The sequence below is a fragment of the Protopterus annectens genome, chromosome 5.part0 (genome assembly GCF_019279795.1).
Source record: "Protopterus annectens isolate FY-2018-M chromosome 5.part0, PAN1.0, whole genome shotgun sequence".
Lineage (NCBI taxonomy): Eukaryota > Metazoa > Chordata > Ceratodontiformes > Protopteridae > Protopterus > Protopterus annectens.
In genome coordinates this window covers 7,022,709-7,043,383 of record NC_056735.1, presented here as the reverse complement: position 1 = coordinate 7,043,383, position 20,675 = coordinate 7,022,709, and the positions used below count along the sequence as shown (strand labels likewise).

The window sequence follows — 20,675 nt, the reverse complement described above, 5'->3', positions numbered from 1 at the left end:
GCACGGTTGTTTCCATGGTCAATGCAGCAAGAGGTTCTCCCGTTCGATTCTCGGCTGGAGCGCCTTCTGTGTGGAATCTGCATGTCCTCCCTGCGGTCGAGTGATGTTAAAGACATGCAGGTAGGTGTGAGCGTAAATGGGCGTGCCTTCGGTTGAAGGTTGGGCATCGGGCTGGCAACTCAGCACCGTAAAAATCCACTGCCATTCGTGAGCGGACCGGAGTTCCACTGTGACGACTCCTAACGGGGAAAAGCTGAAAGTCTTTGTTTCCATGGCCAATGCCACAGCAAAGCCCCACACTAGCTTGATGCCTGATCACATTGCAGGTTGGGTAGTTTTGGCTTACCGGAAAAAAACTTGGAAAACAGCAAAAATGTCCTGATATCCTACTTCTGTTTTTGTTTTCCATTCCACTGTATTAAATGGTGCCAGTTACTTAATAAATATTGAAGAGGTTCCTGTTGTGATCCTCATGAATATTCATAAGGTACTCATACATGTCATTGGTTATGTAGTGATGGGTGGAGTTTGGGCAGGGTTTGCTACTGTGCATCTGGGGGTGGGAGTACGTATAACTAAGTTTTGCCTCAGCTGCTATGTCCTGGGCTCTCCATTGAGAAATGGAGTACTGTCTGACCAGATCTCCCAATCTCTGATGAATGGCTTTAAGAGGACTGTGGCTCCTCCTCTGTGAAAGAACGAGCTATTTTCCTTTTTGTTCCATTTCTTTCAAGAACAGAAGGAGGCTTTGTCCTTCACCCTAAGAACAGGACAAAGCATTTTTAGTGTCCACTGCTTCTGTGTTGTTTGAGAACTCCTTTAAGTGTACTTTCTGCATGCCTTCCTGCTACAGCCTGCACTCTGGTTTGGGGATTCCTGAGAGAGTGGCTGCTCCTACTCTGCTACTTTGGAAATCTTGGGACAGGCCCAGGCTCTCTGTCTAGTGAACATAATGGGAATGGTTCTCGAAACAGTTCCCGAATCTGTGTACATTTACAGTAATATCAATTACAGACTTAGGAATATTGGAACAGCACCATGTAGACATTCCTAAGACTGTGGTGGTGGTGCTGTGGTAGCGTTGTCACCTCACTGTAAGACACTGTCCGGTTCGATTCTCAGCTAGAGCGTCTTCTGAGTGAAGACATGCGTGAATGGGTGTACCTTCGTTGAAGGCTGTGCATCAGGGCTGGCAACTCGGCACGTAAAAATCAACTGCCAATCATTAGCGGACCGGAGTTCCGCTGTGGCGACCCCTAACTGGGAAAAGCCGAAAAGACACATCAAAGACACATCACCATGTCGACATTCCTGAGGGAAGATACTTTGCATTACGTTTTTCACGATGCTGTTTTAAACCATGGTCAGATAGTTTAGTCCCAGGTTTGAGTGCATTCCTAGTTCTCTAGTGACTTTTTCTTTTTTTTTTAACTAGGCTTTCATTTATTTGTGATGTTGACATAATTTTTTGTTCTCCTTAAACCTTGCATCATATAGATTGTTTGCATACAGCTGACTGGCAGTAGAGAGTAATGCTTTCATGCAAGTATGCTTCTCTCAACCTCCACTTACATGCTGTGCCATACCACTCAGTATGTCACTAAACTGGCCCATAACTTGTGTCGCTTTCTTTGGTTATAGGTATTTTGTCGAAAGTAAATAGTAACTGTTGCTATTGATGTGCATTTCAGGTTGTAACTGGTTCTGGAAGACAGGAAGCTCAGAAGACTGACGGTGAATATCGAAAGCTGTTTGACCTTGCTCTTCAGGGAATGCAGTTACTATCCCAATGGAGTGCTCATGTCATGGAAGTGGTAAGCAGCTCACATGTCCCCACCTGTCAACTTACATAATTTCTGTCTTATAAAATTAATGTTGCACACTGAAAGAAGCAATAACACATCAAAATTATCATACCTCCATCATTTTGTTGTTCAAGAAATTCATTACCTGAATTATTTTTCAGGTTCATGTCCATGCCACTCGGCGCAAGAAGTCTGGGCAAATAGGGACAGATTTTTAAATATTGCTCCTATAAACTTAGAAGGTTGTTGGAATAACAGATTTTGTATTATTATAATTTTCTGAAGGATACGAAGTCTGAAACTCAAATGTCTGATATTATTTATTTAATGACGTCAGTCCTCAGTCATTTGACAGAAAAACACACATTTTATGAGGAACAGACCAAAAATATGAGGGGAAAATCTGGACAGTTGAGAGTTATGATCATGTCTGAAGTATTTTTTCTTACTTTGAAAGCATTTGAAGTGAAATGGGCTTTTTTTTTTTTTAAATCACCTTGATTGTAATTGATTTTGATGTTTGTAGATACATTTGTAACTGTGATTTATATTTGTATTCATAAAATGCTTTGTTTATTGATTACAAGGCTAAATATGTAAACAAATAATGAATAAAAAAGAAACATTTGGGGCCTTCTTTGGTCAAGCAGTTCAATTCATCATCTCCTTTAGTCGCATATTATTTTTTTCTTGGAAGCTTCCGCCTTTGGGTTTGCATTCCTTGCCAGTGCTTGCATTGACCTTACTTAACTGTGCTTAGTCCATGAACCTTTTCAGGGTTTTTTTCTGTCATTCACACAGTTCAAATTTCAGTTCTTTATGGACATCACTGAAAAGGTCCTGCAGACTTTTTTTTCCCCAAGGAAATTCTATTTTAAACCTTTAAGATGCAATTTCATGTAGCCAAACTGAATCACAGCCTGTGTAAATTGCTACTTCATTAGAAACGTATAAAACTGTACAACATTCTTCTTTATAAAAACTGTTTAATTGTATATGAGCTTTCTGAAGTTTTGCAACTGTGCAAACCTTGGCAATCTGTCATATTTGGAGTGTGTAACTTAAGTTCTTTTTCTTTTATTTCCCCAACTGTTAGTCTAATTGCTTCTCTGGTTGCTTACTACTACTTTTGCGCTACGTTTTTGACTGTTAGACTAGTTTCTTTCTCAAGAAGTGTTCACAACATTTCTCCCCGTCTAGGAAGAAAGTTTTGCTGTGTATTTTTTATTTTTCTTTTCTTCTTCTTATTATTATTATTGTAGTGAGGCTTTTTTTTTTTTTACTGTTAGGTTGATTAACCTGGTTTTATTGGATTTTTTTGTTTTTGTTTTTTGTACTTGTAGGTTGCCTGTGCTTGTTGCGAACATTGTCTGATAGGGCCTCTGGATACTTTCTCCTTTTGCTACTTCTGTTCTGACTCATTGTAGTTGAGACAGCCAGACCCCATTGGCTTCAGGCAAGCCCAACCATGATGCTTCCAGTTCCTCCCCTGAAAAGCCAGTCATGTAGAAACCCAATAAACATCAGTGTAGGAGTAGGCATTTGGACTCCCGTCAAGAGTGGTCCCCGAAAGAAGACACTGAATTTGATGAAGGGGAGGGGCCTCCTACATCTTCCTTGGAAGACATCTCCTTTGCAGACCTTCTTGAATTGTTCTGACAGAATGGAGGCTGGTCCACCAATGCTCCTTCCAGGAAGTCTCTGTGACTAGGCTGTTTACTTCATGAATGGTCCTCCCAACAGATGACCATATCAGACTTGTCTCTTAGAGGACATGGAAGGAACTGGATGTGGTGGAACTCATCCCCTTTAAACCTGAAAAATCTTAATTTTCCTTAGGGACAGGGCACACTGGAATAAGGGCCCCCTGTGGATGCCATTGTAGTAGCCACAGCCACCAAGAAGGAGCTGCCTGAAGAGAGCTACACTGTCAATCCCCTAAATACTGAATCATAAACATTGGACAGATTCAGGAAGTGGGTGTGTGCTTTGGCAACATTTGCTTTGAGGGTGCTGAACTATGTGGTTCATCTTACCAGCCTTCAGAGGAACTTGGCTAAAGAAGTCTGGTGTCACATCTGCAGAGTCCAGGAAGGCACTGGTGTCCCAGTTAGATACCATGGAGTCCATCTCAGATGTACCCATGTGTCTTCTATCAAATATGATGGATGGCACATGTAGGGCAGCAGGTACTGCATCACTCTTCTCTTCCATGCCTGTATGAGATTGTGACTGTGCGGAAAACCTCAGGACGTTATTCTTGAATTTCCCTTATGACGGGACTTCACTCTTTTTTCTCAAAGTTAAAGAAACACTAACCAGGAAGGAGGCAAGACCTTGTCTGTTGTTGGCGTTTGTTTCTCCACCCTTTAATGGTTCCTTTCCCACAACCAGAAGTGGAGTGAAATATCTGTGGTTTTATAAATCCCAGCGTTTACCACAGACACATCTTGTGACAGACCACCAAAGGCAGAGGGAAGAATAATAATAGACATCACACTAAGGGCAGATGTGGTGTTCAGCTTCAGGGGTTTCATGTCACTTTCTGTGATTAAACACTTCCAGTGTTCCTGAATGCTTGCATTACTGTCCTGCACTGGAGACAGTTGGGAAGTGTTTATCTCTAGCCACATGGCTGGTCAGCCATCCTGCAATATTCTTGGATTGTAAAAATAATTCCAAAGGTTATTTTATACACTTTCTGTCCCCCCTCCCTATTCAAATGCAAAAGGCTCCTCCAGATGTTCCACCCCTCAGCTAAGGGCAGCAACTTTAGAAATTTCTAAACTGCTAGAAAAATGAGTCATCAGGAAGGTCCCACCAGACTAGAAAGGGACCACGGTCTAATTAAGATTCTCTTTAGCTTAAAAGAATGGGGGCCTCAGGCCAATTTTGGGCCTAAGCAAGTTGAACACCTTTGTGAAACAGATGTCATTCTAGGTGAACATGGTGCAGTCCCTCTTCTCTATTTAGGAGGGATAATTGGACGTGGTTAGGGGACTTCCATAATGCCTGCTATCATCTGAAAATAGTCAGACAGTTGAGAAAGTTCCTGCACTTCAGCTGGGAGCCAGTCACTGTCAGTTCTGGGCATTGCTATTCAGTCTCACCACTACCCTCCCTTGGTTGTTTACAAACTGCATGGCTATGGTAGCTGTACGATTCGTGTAGCAGGGGTCCTGAGTGTTCCCTTATCTGGATGCCTGGCATATCACAGCCACCATAAAGGTCTCCCTTGTTATAGCCAGAGACTCCTTACTCCACCAGTGCTCGTCCCAGGGAATCACAATCAACTGGCAGAAGTCTGCTCTGAAACCTCTGTAGGTGATAGAATTTATAAGGTGCCACTTGGACACATCATCTCAGATAGTAAATCGTCCATTGTCCAGACTGTCCTCTCTCCAGATGCTCATTTCTGAGCTTCTTCTGCAACAGCACCCCCTGCTCGCTTGATTTTTCATCTACTTGGATCTGTGACCGTGTCTATCATCCTTGTACCTCATGCAAGGTTGTACATGAGGGTCCTTCAGTGGACCCTCTCAGTTCAGAGGTCCTTTCTTCATCAACGTATTGATTTTCCAATCGGACTCTTGACTCTGATTTGCAGACAGTACATCTGGTGGTGGATGACTTCTGTTCTTGTACCTTTAGGTCACCCTTTGTTTCCTTCCTCACAGGCCATAGTGACCACAGGCGCTTCCCTTCTGGGGTGGGACAGCATTTCAAAGGGAAAATAGTCCAGGGCACTTAGACAAGGACTGAGGCCAAGCTTCACATCAATGTCATGGATGCATGTGGTCCTCCTCACATTGCAAGCCTCTCAGGATTCCATCCCCGGGGTATGATTGTAATCCAGATGTACAATATGTCATTTATCTGGTAATCAGCTGACAGAATGTAACTTGATCGTACCCCCTACATCAGGAGGCCATGAGATTTTGGTAGTGGGTGATGTTTTCCCAGTATTTTCTTCTGGCAACACATATCCTGGGGAAATAGAATCTTCTGGCAGACACGTTGAGCAGGTCTATTTAAGTGGTACCTAAACCCATCAGTGGCATTAGAAATTTTCACCTGCTGGGGACAGCCCTTTTGTTTCCTGTTTCAGCCCTATCCAACATCAAATGCAGCAGGTTTGCTTTCCTGATCCCAGAAGAAGTACAGTCAATGAAGGACCCTCTACTTGCCCCCAGGACTCATGCTTACACCTTTACATCACTTATAACCAAGTTACTTAAGAAAGTGGCCTGGTACAAGGTAAAGTTGATTCTTATTGCTCTTATTGGACCTGACAGGTTTGGTTCCTCTTCCTTTGGCCTCATCTAGTTCACCATTGCTGGATTCTGGATCTAATTCCGGATCTGATATCTCACGCATCTGGCAGGCCTCGCCAGGACATCAAACCTTTGAATCTAACGTCTTGGTTTCTCCACTTCCAATGATAGCTGGAAGTTCCAGGCTTTCCTCTGACAATGAACATGTTCTTGTTTCATCTCAGAAACCCTCCACCAGGAAAGCTAGTAGAAGCAAATGGAAAAGATTTTAAATTTGGGTGTATTCCAAAGGTCCATACCCTTACCTATCTCCATTTCCTTTTGTCTTGGATTTTTTGGCAGATCTTTTTCATTCAGGGGCTATTTACTTAGCAGTGTAGGTTCAGTTGGCTGCTATTTCCACTTTTCACTTGGGTGAAAATCAGACCGTATAAAGCCTTCCCTAAGGAGACCTTCCTATTGCACCCTCCTCTAAGTGACTCACTACCCTCCTGGAATGTCACTGTGTTTTTACAAGATACATAGACTTAGTTGTTTCTTGGAAAACTCTCTTCTTGGTTGCTGCAACCTCAGCCAACAGAGTCTCTGAGCTACAGACACTGTGTTGCAAGCTGCCATGCATTCTTTCACAAGGACAAGATGGCTGTCAGGACCAGTCCAAATGTCCTCCCCAAAGTGGCTTCCTTGTCAGTGTTGAGCTAGACTGTACATTTTCCTGTTTCTCTTTCTAGTTATTCAAACAGAGGTAAACACCAGCTGAATTTTGTAAATGTTCGTCAGTTGCGGTTTTACTAGCATTGCACAAAAAGCTTTCGAGACCTGATCAACTGTTTGTATCCTTTTCCAAAGTGAAGTTGGGCTTCAGAGTCTCTAAGGTGACTCTCTCTGAATGTATAGCCTTTATTTATAGGTCTAGAGGCCTTTCCTTTCTGTACAAGCCAAATGCTCACTCCACTGGAGCGGTGGTCACTTCATCTATCTTTAACAGTGTTCCTCTTGACGATAGTTATTCAGCTACAGCATGGTCAACAGTCAATACCATCATTTCTCATTAAAAAAATTAATCTACAGCATAGATAAAGGGCTGCTTTAGGTTCCACCATTCTCCAGAAGATCATTCCATAGTGTCTCCCTGCGTTTCATGTAACTTGGGGACACTGTCTCATCTGGTGAGGTGGAAAGAAGAGACATCATCAGCTACAAAAATTGTGTACTTACCATAATGCTAGATCCATGCTGTCTTCTTCCATCCATCTTAACATTCCTTCCCACTGTCCCCCTACCAAATTGTCAACTGTGTATGGCTCCCATTGGACCACAGTGATCTTAACAAGGGCCTTGGCTTATCTTCAACAGTATGCTGGTCTGTCACTGTTTTATAGGGATGGCCTTAACTTCTGGTGATATGTGGCTGGTGGGGCAAACCCCTACTGAAGGGTAGCGGGATGATGATGCACTATGTGAAAGGGAATGAGCCCAAGACTTGGAGCCAAGAAGTCTTGTTTTAGATTCCAAGTTTGGATCCGAAATCCCCATTTGTTGAGATGGACAGAAGACCACACAGATCTAGCATTATGTTAAGTACATAACTTTAGTTGTATTTGCACTGTTTATGGTCTCTGAGCCTAGGTCATGGCTAAAAAGGGTCCTTTGGACCAGTCCACCTTCCCAGTCACCAAATAGTAAGTAAGTAATATAATGACCTTACCTAAATTGCCCAGAAGAGCAGTTTAGTTCATCCTCTTCATTAGTAACTTAATGTTTTTTCTTGAAAGATTATGCCTTTTGGTGGTTGCACCCCCTTGCCAGTGCATGCATTGACTGTGCTTAGTCCTTGAACCTTTTCAGTTCTTTTCTGCCATTCACATAGTTCATGTCGTGATCCTTTATGCATATCATTGAAAGGTTCTTGTAAACACTAACCATGCCTAAACTGCCTTGGGGACACAGTGTAAAGCTTTATAGTGTTGGATCCATAGTAATTAAGGTAATCTCAGCTCTGTCTTAAATGGTAAGGATTCAACACTGCCATTTCCTGACAGTGGAGTCAAGACACTCCTTGACCTATTTCAGTGCCATGAATGTGGCGATGGTTGAGACTGCCTTGGACAGGGGTCTGTTGCGCGTAGCCTCAAGTCTTAGCTTAGTGTACTTTAAAGTAGTGTTAAGAACAGAGACTCTGGTAGGCCACAGCCTGTCCTTCTTGAAAGGAAGGCCATTGCTTAAAACAGCATTCTGGGTCCCCAGATACGCTGAGACAATCCTCAGATAATGTAGTCTCAAAACGCCACCTGCTTTTTGCTTCGGTATCTAGTAAGAATACTGGATGAATCATAACCCTGACTCCCGCCATGAGGATGCACTCCAGGGTGTAGGTGCTGTACAGCTTGTTGGCTTTATTTAGTGGAACAGCTCTTAGTGACCTCTTGCTGTTTGTCAGGATTAGTCAGTACTTTGGACTTGGGGAAAAAACAGCAAGTAAACCACAAAAAGAAAAATCGGAGAGCAGCAGTACTTAGTGCGACCAGGGAATCACTCTGTGAACAGGTGCTTGAAAAAAGACTGAACGTGGATTCTTGAACGCAAGTTTATTATTTAAAATAATAGCGTTTTCGCTGACTAAACAAAAGCAGCTTCTTCAGAAAAGAGAATAAACAGTTTGGCGCCAAAGCTTCCATTTAAAAACAAGACATGTCATATTGACGTCACTGCTACATCCACAGTTCTGATTTAAAGTGAATTAGATATCAGAGATTTAGCTAATTCAAATAAAATATCAAAGACTTACGCACACCACAACATCACCATGGAACAGAGAAGGGCATTGTCTGATCTTAAACTTCTACCAGTCAGGGTAATCAAACCCGACAAAGGGGGTGGACTGGTAGTTTTTAACAACACCTTGTACAACAAAAAAATGCTCTCTGTCTTGAACACACCAGCATACTGCCCTTCTTCCATTAGTGAAATGAATGGTGTTCATAGGAGAATTAGGGGCTACCTCAGGGACATGTATCTAGAAGGCAGAATCGATTTGGAATTGTACAACTTTCTAGATATTGTTTTCCCAAAAGTGCCTATGATGTTTGGCATCCCTAAGATACATAAGAACTTAGAGAACCCACCCATGAGGGCTTTAATAGATGGTAGATTTTCTATGACGTACAACAGTTCTAAGCTGATTGACTACATCTTGTTAAAATACTTAAAGAATATTCCTTCCATCTGTAAAGATTCATGGTCCTTCCTGAGCAATATAGATAGTATAGAGTACAACCCTGAATTTAACTTCCTCACAATAGATGTGGTTGACCTATACACATCAATACCACATCAGGAAGCTACCGAGTGGGTGGGTCTTAAATTAAAAGATCTGGGTGCCACACATAATGAAATCAGTATAGTCACAGAATTACTGGACATTGTCCTTGATTCTAATTTTTTCATTTTTAATGAAAGAATTTTTCTACAGAAACAAGGCATAGCCATGGGCTCCCCATGTGGGGCCAGTGTGGCCAATATTTTCATGGCCTTTTGGGAATCTAAGTTCATCTTGTCTAACCCTTCCTTTAAGGAACAGATATGCTTCTATACTCGATATCTAGATGACATTTTCATCTTGGTTAAAGGAAATAAGGCTGAAGCGGATTCCTTAGTTGATTTTATGAATGGTACTACCACCTTTCTGAAATTTACATCAACCTTTTCGGATAAAGCCATTGACTACTTGGATGTTAAGTTAAATAAAGATGATACTGCTAGAATGTATTTTTCCAAAGTGTTTAGGAAACCTACACACTGTAATTCCCTTTTACACTACACTAGTCAACACCCCTTCAAACAAAAGAGGGCCGTGGTCAAAGGCCAGTTCGTCAGGGCAGTACGAATGTGCAACTCTGACTTAGCTTTCAGTGAAGAATGTCTGTTCCTTAAGAATCAATTTCTAAATAGAGGGTACCCAACTTCATTGATTGAGGAAATCATTATAGAAATAGAAATAAAAAAAGCTAGAGGCATTTTCAAACCACTCCTAAAACTCAAGGTAAATCAATCACTGAGCCCTGTAGAACACACACAAGTTTGTGTTGACCAATGTTCACTAATCAATTCTATGCCATCTGAATTTTTGGTCAAACACAATATAGTGTCTAGCTTTATCACTGTTTTCAGCAACGATACAGGGAGAATTTGTAAAATCCTAAATAAGAACTGGGACTTGATAAGGAATGACATAGACCTTTTTGAAAAATTGGGCCCATTTCCTAGAGTTACTTTTAGAAAAGGGAGGAACATCAAGGAGCTCATGCAAAGTAGACATGAACTTAGTTTCATGAGACTTAAAGGGTCTACAATCTGTGGCTCTTGCAATTGGTGTCACTGTTTAAAAACAGGGGCTTCTTTCACGGTCAATGACAGTAAATACCAGATAAGACATACAATCAATTGTAACACAAAATCAGTGATTTATGGAGCCTTTTGTCATAATTGTCCTGCTTTCTATATTGGCAAGACGGATCGTAAATTCCGTCAACGTATATACGAACACATTTACGCCATTAGGACAAACAAACAGGAAAATGCCCTAGCTAGGCATATTGAAAAATTTCCCGACCATAAATTTTCTTTTATGGGGATTGACCATGTTCCCCCTAGTATTAGAGGGGGCCCACTATCTTTATTACTTGAACTACACGAACTGGAATGGCAGATTAGGCTTAATGCCTTTCACCATCCTGGGCTCAACGAGAATTGTAACATCTCAGTTTTACTTAAAATGAGAAGTTACATCAAATAGAGTTGAGGTGTAGACGATTACAATTATGATAGAGGTCTTCCTACTTTGACCAAATCATTCTTCTACTTGTTTCAACTTATTTACTAAATAGTCTTATTTTATATATATTCATTATCATTTTTTATCATCATTACTTTTCACCATTATTAAACAATGAATCAGATTATTTAACAACATATTTTCACTGATTTTCAATCTGCTTATACGACAACACTTTTTTTACTGTCTTGGAGCGTCCCTCAAGTGACGACTACTTGATTAGTAATTTGCTACTTCAGTACTGATGACGATGTTCTTCGTCTTCCATTGCTGCAGTCCTGACTATTGGGTATAGTCCGCGTCCAGTCGGCCCGAATACCAGAGTATAAGGCTGACGTCGGTCAGGGCGCATTAGACTGACGTCAGTACGTCAGGGTACTAATGCGCATGACCGGCGTCATATCCTCAGTCTTTTTTGCCGCATGGTCCGATGCAGAAGCAATTTTGCGAGTGCAGGTTGGCGTTCTGAGATTTTCCGAAACCGGAGTTTCAGACCGAAACAGAGTTGGCTAAGTAACCCGTTGGGAACATTTTGGTTTTTCTTGCCTCAGTATTTAACCGGATGTCAGAAAAAGTGAATAACTGTATTTCTTGTGGCAAACAGATACCGCATAGGGATTATCATACATTGTGTATACCTTGTTTAGGGCCTGAGCACGGCGTTGTTGGTTGCCGCTCTTGTGCTAGATTTAACAAAGCGCACTATTAAGAGGAGGCTAGATTGTGCTAGGTTAGTGTTTGGGAAGCGTTGCAATTATAATATGCCGTCGGATGCTCCGGCGCCGCTTCATCCAAGAAGCGCAAGGATAAAACAGTGAAGCCTAGGGGTGAGGAACCGGCAGTCCCGGACGCCGGTTCTTTGGAAGGCTCAGTGGAGCCGGAGGTTTTGCCTGGAGTTTCCATGGAGTCCCAGGCGGAAACTATACTCTTACAGGATGTGCCTTCTCAGGAGGTAGGCCAGGCTGAGGGGCTTCTCAGGTGACTGTTCTTCCCTCTCTTCCCAAGGTAGTTAGGGCCTCTCCTTCTGTTACCAAAACTTCTATGAGAGGTAGGCCTACTTCAGCTTCAGTGGGGCTTCTCCTACCATTTCAGGTTCTGTACCTAAGAAACATATGCTTAAGATGGCAGAAGATTTGATTACTATGATTAGGGTTCTATGCCCCGCCTGATAAGAGGCCTAGGGTGGAATCTGAGTTTGAGAGTTTTGAACAGTGTTCTGAGGCTTCAGAATCTTCTGTGGAAGATTTGCAGGAGTATCCTACCTATTCTGATTCTGATGTGGATGATTCCACTCCTACAGCGTCTCCACCTGAGGATTTCTCATTTTCAGAGACTTTGCATTCCATGAGGGAGCACTTTAAATGGGAAGGCCAGGATTACTCTGACTCCAGGAAAAGGCTTAGGGAGTTCTTGTTTTACCCCAGCATAGGCCTTTAGCTATTCCTCCTGTGTTGAATGTGGTGGAAGATGTTTTGCAGAGGCTTCCCTGAACCCTGACTCTTTGCCTCCTGCTCCTGTTAAGCCTGATAGGTATTATAGGGTGCCCGAAGCTCATAAATATTTGTTTAAGAGTCCTAGGGCGACCCAGAAACTATTTCCCAGGGGCCTAAGGGTGTAAAAGCTTCTGTGGTTAAAATCCTGTCCCCACTGATAAAGAGGCTAGGGCTTTGGATAGGTGGGGAAAGAAAGTGTATACTTCTTCCACTCTAGCCATGAGAGCTTTGAATTGTCAGTTTCACATGTTAAAATATCAGAATTACCTTCTTTCACAATTGAAATCTAAGGTGGATGCTTTGGCGGAAGGTATTGAGTGTAAAGAGTTGCTGGATTTGGTTCATGTGTCCGAACAAGTGGGTAAGCATTCTTTGCAATGTGGTTTTGATGCTGTACAGGCCTCCTCGAGGGTGGCTGCTACCAGCTCTGTTCTTCGCAGGCATGCCTGGTTGAAGGATCAGAATTTAGCTGAGCATGTTAAGACAAGGATTTTGGATGCTCCTTTACAGTCTGATGTGTTGTTTGGTTCGCCTGTGGAAGCTGTTTTAAAGAAAATGGAGGACAAAGCTAAGTCTATGCAAACTGTTAAAGATTTTTGCAGGTGCAGCCACCAAGTTTAGTAGAAATTGGCCTGCTAAGGGGTGGACATATCCTGCTTATGATTCTCAGTCTAGGGGTAGGTCTAGGCGTGGTAGGGCAGGGCTCAAAGTTCTTTTAGGCCTAGAACAGGAGTTCACCTGCTCAGACTTCTGGTGAGGGCAGGGGTCAGTCCTTTCGTAAACAGACCCAATGACCTGTTTCTTCAGCTGCCAGCAGATTCACGCCTGGCAGCTCCTTTGGGGAAGACTGTCTCTTTTCAAAGAAAATTGGGATTTAATTACTCAAGACAAATGGGTGTTGGATATCATTCACCACGGTTACAGATTTTATTTCCATACAATGCCCCTTTCAAAGGCATGCCAGACGTTCCTCCTCTACAAAGAAAAGAGGCTCACAAGCAAGTTTTACAGTTACTTCACATAGGGGCCATTCAGCCAGTCCCTGTGTCAGAGAGGGGCCTAGGATTTTATTCTCGCCTGTTCCTTGTACCAAAGAAGGGGAACACGTGGAGACCAATTCTGGATTTATCTCTCCTCAACACGTTTTGGACATTCCCAAGTTCAAGATGTTGGCGTTACAACAGCTTTTACCTCTGCTGGGCAAAGATCACTGGATGGTAACTTTAGATCTCAAGGAAGCTTACCTTCATGTGCCTATAAGGCTAAGTTGCAGAAAGTATCTGCGGTTTCGAGCTGGGAATTCTCATTATCAGTTCTCTGCATTGCCCTTTGGCTTATCTACTGCGCCCAGAGTATTCACAAAGGTTCTGGCTCCAGTGATAGCTTACTTCAGGCTTCAAGGAATTCAAATCTATCCTTACTTGGACGACTGCCTGATTCTGGCTCAAGAAAAGGAGGACCTTCTACAGCATCTGGAATATGTTATAGCAGTGCTAAGATGCCTAGGGTATTCTGTGAACGAAATAAAGTCCAGTCTAGTACCCTCTCAAGACATGTGCTTTCTGGGTGTAAGGCTGAATACAGCAGCCCAGATGGCCTTTTTAACCCCGGACAAACAAAAGAGTCTGTCACTTTACTTCCATCAACTATCTCATCAGTCCGTGCTGACTGCAAGGACAGTCCTTCAAGCATTAGGGTTCATGGCATCTTGTATTCTGGTGCTTCCCAATGCCAAACTGCATATGAGGAAGCTACAATGGTATCTCAAAAATGTATGGACACAGCACTGCCAGGATTTGGACACTGTCATTCAAATAATACCTTGCATTCAAAAGGAATTTTTGTGGTGGGCTCAGGAATGTCACCTAAACAAGGGACTCTCTGTGACCCGGCCAGAGGCAAGTCAGATTCTAACGACAGATGCCTCGGACATTGCTTGGGAGCTCATCTAAATGGAAAGTGGATACAAGACAAGTGGCCTGCCAGACTACAGCATCTACATATCAACATGAAGGAGATGTTAGCAGTCCAGTTTGCATTAATGGCTTTCAAGGAGTTACTTCTTCCAGGGCAGGTGTTGATTCTAACAGACAACACAACTGTCATGTGGTACATCAACAAGCAAGGGGAACACATTCTTATCCTCTATGCAGGCAAGCAATGATTTTATGGGAGACTGCGCTAAGCTTGCAACTAACTCTTCAGGCAAGGTTTCTGCCAGGAGCACAGAACTCCTTAGCAGATGTGTTAAGCAGACAAATCATGGATCCCCACGAGTGGAAACTGGATCTTCATGTATTTCAGAAACTGACAGTGTCATGGGGAACTCCAGACATAGATCTGTTCGCTTCTCCACTAAACCACCAGCTGCCAAAGTATTGCACAAAGGGGTTTCATCACACAGCTTGGAAAGTGGATGCTCTGTCTTTCAGTTGGAAAAACCTTCATGTGTATGCCTTTCCACCTCTACCTCTTCTTCCAAAGGTACTATTAAAGGTCAGACAAGACAGGCCAAGGATGATTTTGATAGCTCCAGATTGGCCTCGGCAACACTGGTACCCACTACTACGGAGTCTGGTAAAGAAGCCTCCATGGCCTTTACCTCTGATTCCTCATCTGTTATCTCAGCAGGACGGTCATCTGCTCAATGTCAAGCTTCACTCTCTTCATCTAACAGCCTGGCATATTCTGTGTTGAAACACAGCAGGTCTCAACTTCCTCAACAAGTTTTAAATGTGATTATGGAAGCTAGAAGACCTAGTACAAGGAGAGTGTATGCAGAAAAATGGAAGAGATTTTTATTTTGGAGTACAGCAAAGAATTTGGAGATTTCAGAGCCTAATTTGAGTGTGGCTCTTCAATATCTTACTGAATTATTGGACAAAGGTTTGTCCTTCTCTTCCATAAAGATTCATGCTGCAGCAATTTCAGCTCACTATGATTGTGACCCACCTTTGTTTTCGCATCCTTTGTTCAAGCAGTTTCTTAGAGGGGCAAAGAATATAAGACCCCACGTAGAGCTCCTACTCCTGCTTGGGATCTCAATTTTGTGTTGGAAAACTTACTCTACAACCTTTTGAGCCTGCAGCTACTGCTGAATTGAAATATTTGTCATGGAAGACTGCTTTTCTGTTGGCTATTACTTCTGCAAGAAGGGTGTCTGAGTTGCAGGCCCTTATGGCAGTAGAGCCCTTTTTGATTTTCCATAAGGATAGGGTATCATTACGTACTAATCCTTCTTTTATGCCTAAGGTGGTTTCTAGTGTGGCTTTAAACCAAACTATTCATTTGCCTACGTTTTTTGCAGATCCTCAAAATAAAGGGGAAAAGATTTTGCACACTTTAGATGTACACAGGCAATTGCGTTATTATTTAAGCAGGACTAAGGATTTTAGGCAGTCTCAGCAGTTGTTTGTTTCTTTTGCTTTGAGTTCTCAGGGCAAGCCTGTGTCAAAACAAACTATTTCTAGGTGGATTGGCTTTTGCATTGCATTTTGTTATTCCCATCATGGCAAGGAGATTCCAGCTGGGATTAGGCCTCATTCCACTAGGGCTACTGCCACTTCAACAGCATTTCTAAGGGGGGTGGCAACTAAGGATATTCTGGAAGCAGCTACTTGGAGTTCAGTGCATACTTTCTCTAGGCATTATCACCTTCCTATCTACTCTAAGTCTAGGGCTGGTTTTGCCACAGCTGTTTTACAAGGCATGTTGTCAGCTCCTACTGCTTTATAATTTGCCAGCCTCCCTTACCTCTGCTTTGGGATTCTACCCAATAGTCAGGACTGCAGCAATGGAAGGCGAAGAACATAGTACAGTTTTGTACCTACCATAAATGTAGATGTTCGAGGATTCCATTGCTGCAGTCTAATTTACCCTCCCTCCTTTCCCTTTGTATTTAGGGGTGGTTGTGTAGGTGAGTTTACATGCTTATATTTTTGTATATATATGGTTGTATATATTGTGCATGTTTTTGGTGCAGGTTGTTTTGGGACTTGTCTTTTTAGGGTCTTCTGACATCTGGGGCAAGAAAAGACTGAGGATATGGCGTTGGTCATGTGCATTAGTACCCTGACGTACTGACGTCAGTCTAATGCGCCCTGACCGACGTCAGCCTTATACTCTGGTATTCGGGCCGACTGGACGCGGAATATACCCAATAGTCAGGACTGCAGCAATGGAATCCTCGAACATCTACATTTATGGTAGGTACAAAACTGTACTTTTTGCATCAGTCAACCCAACTAATATATTTTTAAATGTTCAATTTTATATTTAATTTTATTCTTGGGTTGTGAAATTTGGCATAGCTTGGTATTTTAACACTTGTACATATGTGTGTCGTTTTTATTGTTTCAAGAGGTATATTATTAGAACTGGACACTGTTTTTTGTCCACCTGAATTTGTCCATTGTAGTAATTATCAGTGTGCCTTTAAATCAGAACTGTGGATGTAGCAGTGACGTCAATATGACATGTCTTGTTTTTAAATGGAAGCTTTGGCGCCAAACTGTTTATTCTCTTTTCTGAAAAAGCTGCTTTTGTTTAGTCAGCGAAAACGCTATTATTTTAAATAATAAACTTGCGTTCAAGAATCCACGTTCAGTCTTTTTTCAAGCACCTGTTCACAGAGTGATTCCCTGGTCGCACTAAGTACTGCTGCTCTCCGATTTTTCTTTTAGTACTTTGGACTTCACCACCCACAGTTTTCATTGGTTTACTCTACATTTCCCAAAGTTTCAACTTTCCTGCTACCTGAAGATTCAACCCGATCAAGAAAAAAATTTGAATCTTCAGGTCTTTGAAATCACCTACAATTTCACCTTTTTTTTTTTGCTGAGACAAGTCTCTTTATACTGCCCCTTACTTGAATATATCAACTCCATGGTTGTATAACTGTGGAGGAAAGATGCATTACATGCCAGCAGTGATTTGCTGTTAAACAGAAAATGAACTGGCAGTGATTTTCTGATAGATACAGCAGTCCCTGAGTTCAGTATTGGAGAGTTTACATCAACAAGCTGAATCCTTCTCCATGACTCAAGAACGATCAGAATAATGTCTTTCCATGGTCTGGCTGAGTCTTTTAACTCTGGTGGAGGGGGGGGTCACTGGGTCATCTTACTGCAGGAGTTGCATTTTAAGGTGTAGACATCAGGCAGATGGTTGATGTAGGGCGATGCTTGAAATGCAGGTGCAATAGTGCACTCCTAAGGAATCTGGCCTGATACCAGCAGCAAGAATGGCGTAATCTGTCTCCTGACTTCACCTGTGTGTGAGGCAATGCCCGACCTTGCATTTGGTGTTCTTGGTTGGGTGAAGATTCTCACCTGTTCAAGCTACTTCAGAATCTGAAGATGTAAGACTTCTAAGGCAATGACTTCCAACCATCCTACAGCCCCCCCATAATGTTCTCACCACTTTACAGCACCCTCCATAACCTCTTCTATGAAGTGACTTTCAAATTCATAAGGTCTTCAGCATACTGGCATCTATTCCTCATTCTTTCAGTTCAGAAATACCTTTGCATAAGGAAGGAGTTATCATTTCCCCCTTTGATGAACCTGTTATTAATCCTGGGTCATTTATATTTTCCTTGAACGTACTTTTAAGGATACTATTCTGACAGCTAGAAGCACCCAGAATATTGTTCCTATGCCCCCCTCCCCCAGTAAGTGGGATGCACTTTACAAGCTCTCAGCTCAAAGGAATCCCTGACCACGCAGCACTGAACTGACTTGCATGTGATCTGTTTCTGTCTAATACAAGACTGAGAGACCACTTTCTGCCAAAGAGCCTCTGAACAGGTGTGGTAAGCTGTTGTACTGCTTTGCTGTGGTAAGGCTTTGGGCTCTCAGTTGCTTACCTAACCAGAGCTGGATTGTGTTCATATGGGGCCCTAGGCAGGGTAGCAGACTGCCACCCCTAACAGAATTGCTAATATTCCATTAGTTGGCTGTGTATCCTCAGTTACCATAAAACACTGTTCAAACTTGTCACATGCATACTATTTTTTTTCCACTTTTACAGTGATCACAGAGATTTGGATTTAATTTAAAAGTGTTATTTCAAAATTTACAGCAAAAAACACTGACATCTATTTGATAAAAAAAAACACAGACTTAGCATGAGCAACATTGAATATCTTTGCCCTTTGAAACTGAATCTGGCATCCCATTAAACTACAAAGTATGCTGGGGATGTTCATCGTGTTTCACTGTTGCAGTCATTACTCTTGAGTTATCCTGCTGGCAGGCTACCCTCAGTCCGCCAGAATTCCAAAGTCTAGGTCCGGCGTCGGTTGCTGTCGCCTCTTCCCTGACGTCAATGCGCCAGGGGTATAAAAGATGCAGCAGACGCCATTTTCTTCAGTCTTTCTTGCTGCGTGGTGCCCGAAGCAAAAGTAGTTCGCAAGTGCCGGTCGGCCGACTCCTGAGATTTTCAAATCCGAATTTCAGAACCGAAGTCTTCATTAAAGCTAAGTACCCCATTAGGGAAACTTTTTCTTGCTCCAGACCAATGTCAGAAAAAGTTAACAATTGTAATTCTTGTGGGAAGCAAATACCTCATAAGGATTTTCACTCTTACTGTATTCCTTCCCTAGGTCCTGATCACAACGTTGCTAGCTGTCGGTTTTGTGCTAGATTTAACCAACACACTATTAAGTGTCGGTTCGATTTTGCATTTCATTACTTTGGCCGGAGATTTAATTATATAATGCCATCGGAACAGCTGATGACCGGAGTTTACAAAAAATGCAAGGACAAGGAAAAGGATAGGCATCTGAGGTCCAAAACCGACGACGAGGCCTCTGCCAGGCCAGTCGCCGGTTCGCCGGTTCCCAGTGAGGCGCTTTTGCAGCCCCTGGCGCCCGCTACCTCAGAGCCACAGGCCGCTTCCGACTCCCACGTGGAGCCGACTGGGCCTCTGGATACTCAAGGTATTGGACACTCGGAAATCATTCCCTCAGATGGGTCCGGAGCCACTGAGCAGCCATCTGCTTCTGAGGGTGTCTTCAGACCTACACAACTATATATTAAGCCATCTTCAGCTTCAAAGACTAAAGCAGTTCTAAAGACAAAGAAACAAGTACAGCATTCTCCTACTCAGACTTCAATGCCTAAGAAACAGATGCTCAAAATGGCCGAAGACCTAATTACTTGATCAGGGGCTCCCATCCCCCTCCTGTTAAGAGGCCTAGGCAAGAGACAGAGTATGATTCTTCTGATCAGGTTTCTATTTCCTCTGATTCCTCTTCTGAACAGGATTACTCCATGCTTCCCTATGAGGATTCTGATGCTGAAGAATCCATTTCTTCAGCCTCTCCTCCTGTGGATTATTCTTTTGGAGAAACACTGCATACCATGAGGGAGCATTTCCACTGGGAGAGCCAAGATTATTCTGAATCTAAGAAAAAGCTTAGAGACTCTTTGCTACTTCCTCAGCACAGACCCCTTGCTATTCCTCCTGGTCTAGACATTGTAGATGATGTATTTTCAGAGTCCGGCCTTTCCCCTGACTCTTTACCCCGCTGCACCTGCTAAGCCAGACAGATACTACACAGGGTCCCAGATTCTCATAAATTCCTATATAAAAACCCCGCTGCTGACCTAGAAACTATATCTCAGAGTCCCAAAGGGGTTAAAGCTTCCACTGCAAAAAACCCTGTCCCCTCTGATAGGGATTCTAGGGCTCTAGACATATGGGGGGGGGGGGGGGAGTCTACACTTCTGCTACCTTGGCTGTAAGGGCTTTAAATTGCCAGTTTCATATGCTTAAATATCAGCAATATTTAATGTCACTGCTTAAACAGAAATTGTTGACAAATACTGAATGTTCAGAGAACAAGGAATTACAGGATTTATTGCATGCAGCTGAACAAGTGGGAAAGCATACTTTGCAATGTAGTTATGATTCACTGGAGGCCTCTTGCAGGTCCGCTGTTACAGGTTCTGTTATTAGAAGGCATGCTTGGTTAAAGGAACAGAATCTGCCTGATCATGTTAAAGCAAAATTATTAGATGCACCATTACAGCATGATACTTTGTTTGGTACTAAAGCAGAAGAGGTGTTGAAAAAAATGGAAGATAAAGCAAAATCCATGCAGACTGTTAAGGATTTCTTACAGGTACAGCCACCCAAGTTTAGCAGGAACTGGCCTTCTAAAAATTGGTCCTTTCCAGTGTTGGACAGACCACAAAGAGGCAGATACAGGCGTCCCAGAGTCAGATTTCAGCCCCAAGGCTCTTACAGGCCTAAACAATGGGGT

General features: G+C 42.7%; 1 protein-coding gene across 1 annotated transcript in view; it reads left to right on the top strand.

Moving 5' to 3' along the window:
• The window catches only part of CYFIP1 (cytoplasmic FMR1 interacting protein 1), a 2,370,671-nt gene that overhangs the window by 942,712 nt on the left and 1,407,284 nt on the right, over positions 1-20,675 (top strand). The window contains exon 11 of the mRNA XM_044072062.1: positions 1,692-1,814. Coding sequence (XP_043927997.1) covers positions 1,692-1,814 — 123 coding nt within the window. The remainder of the gene's footprint in view (positions 1-1,691; positions 1,815-20,675) is intronic.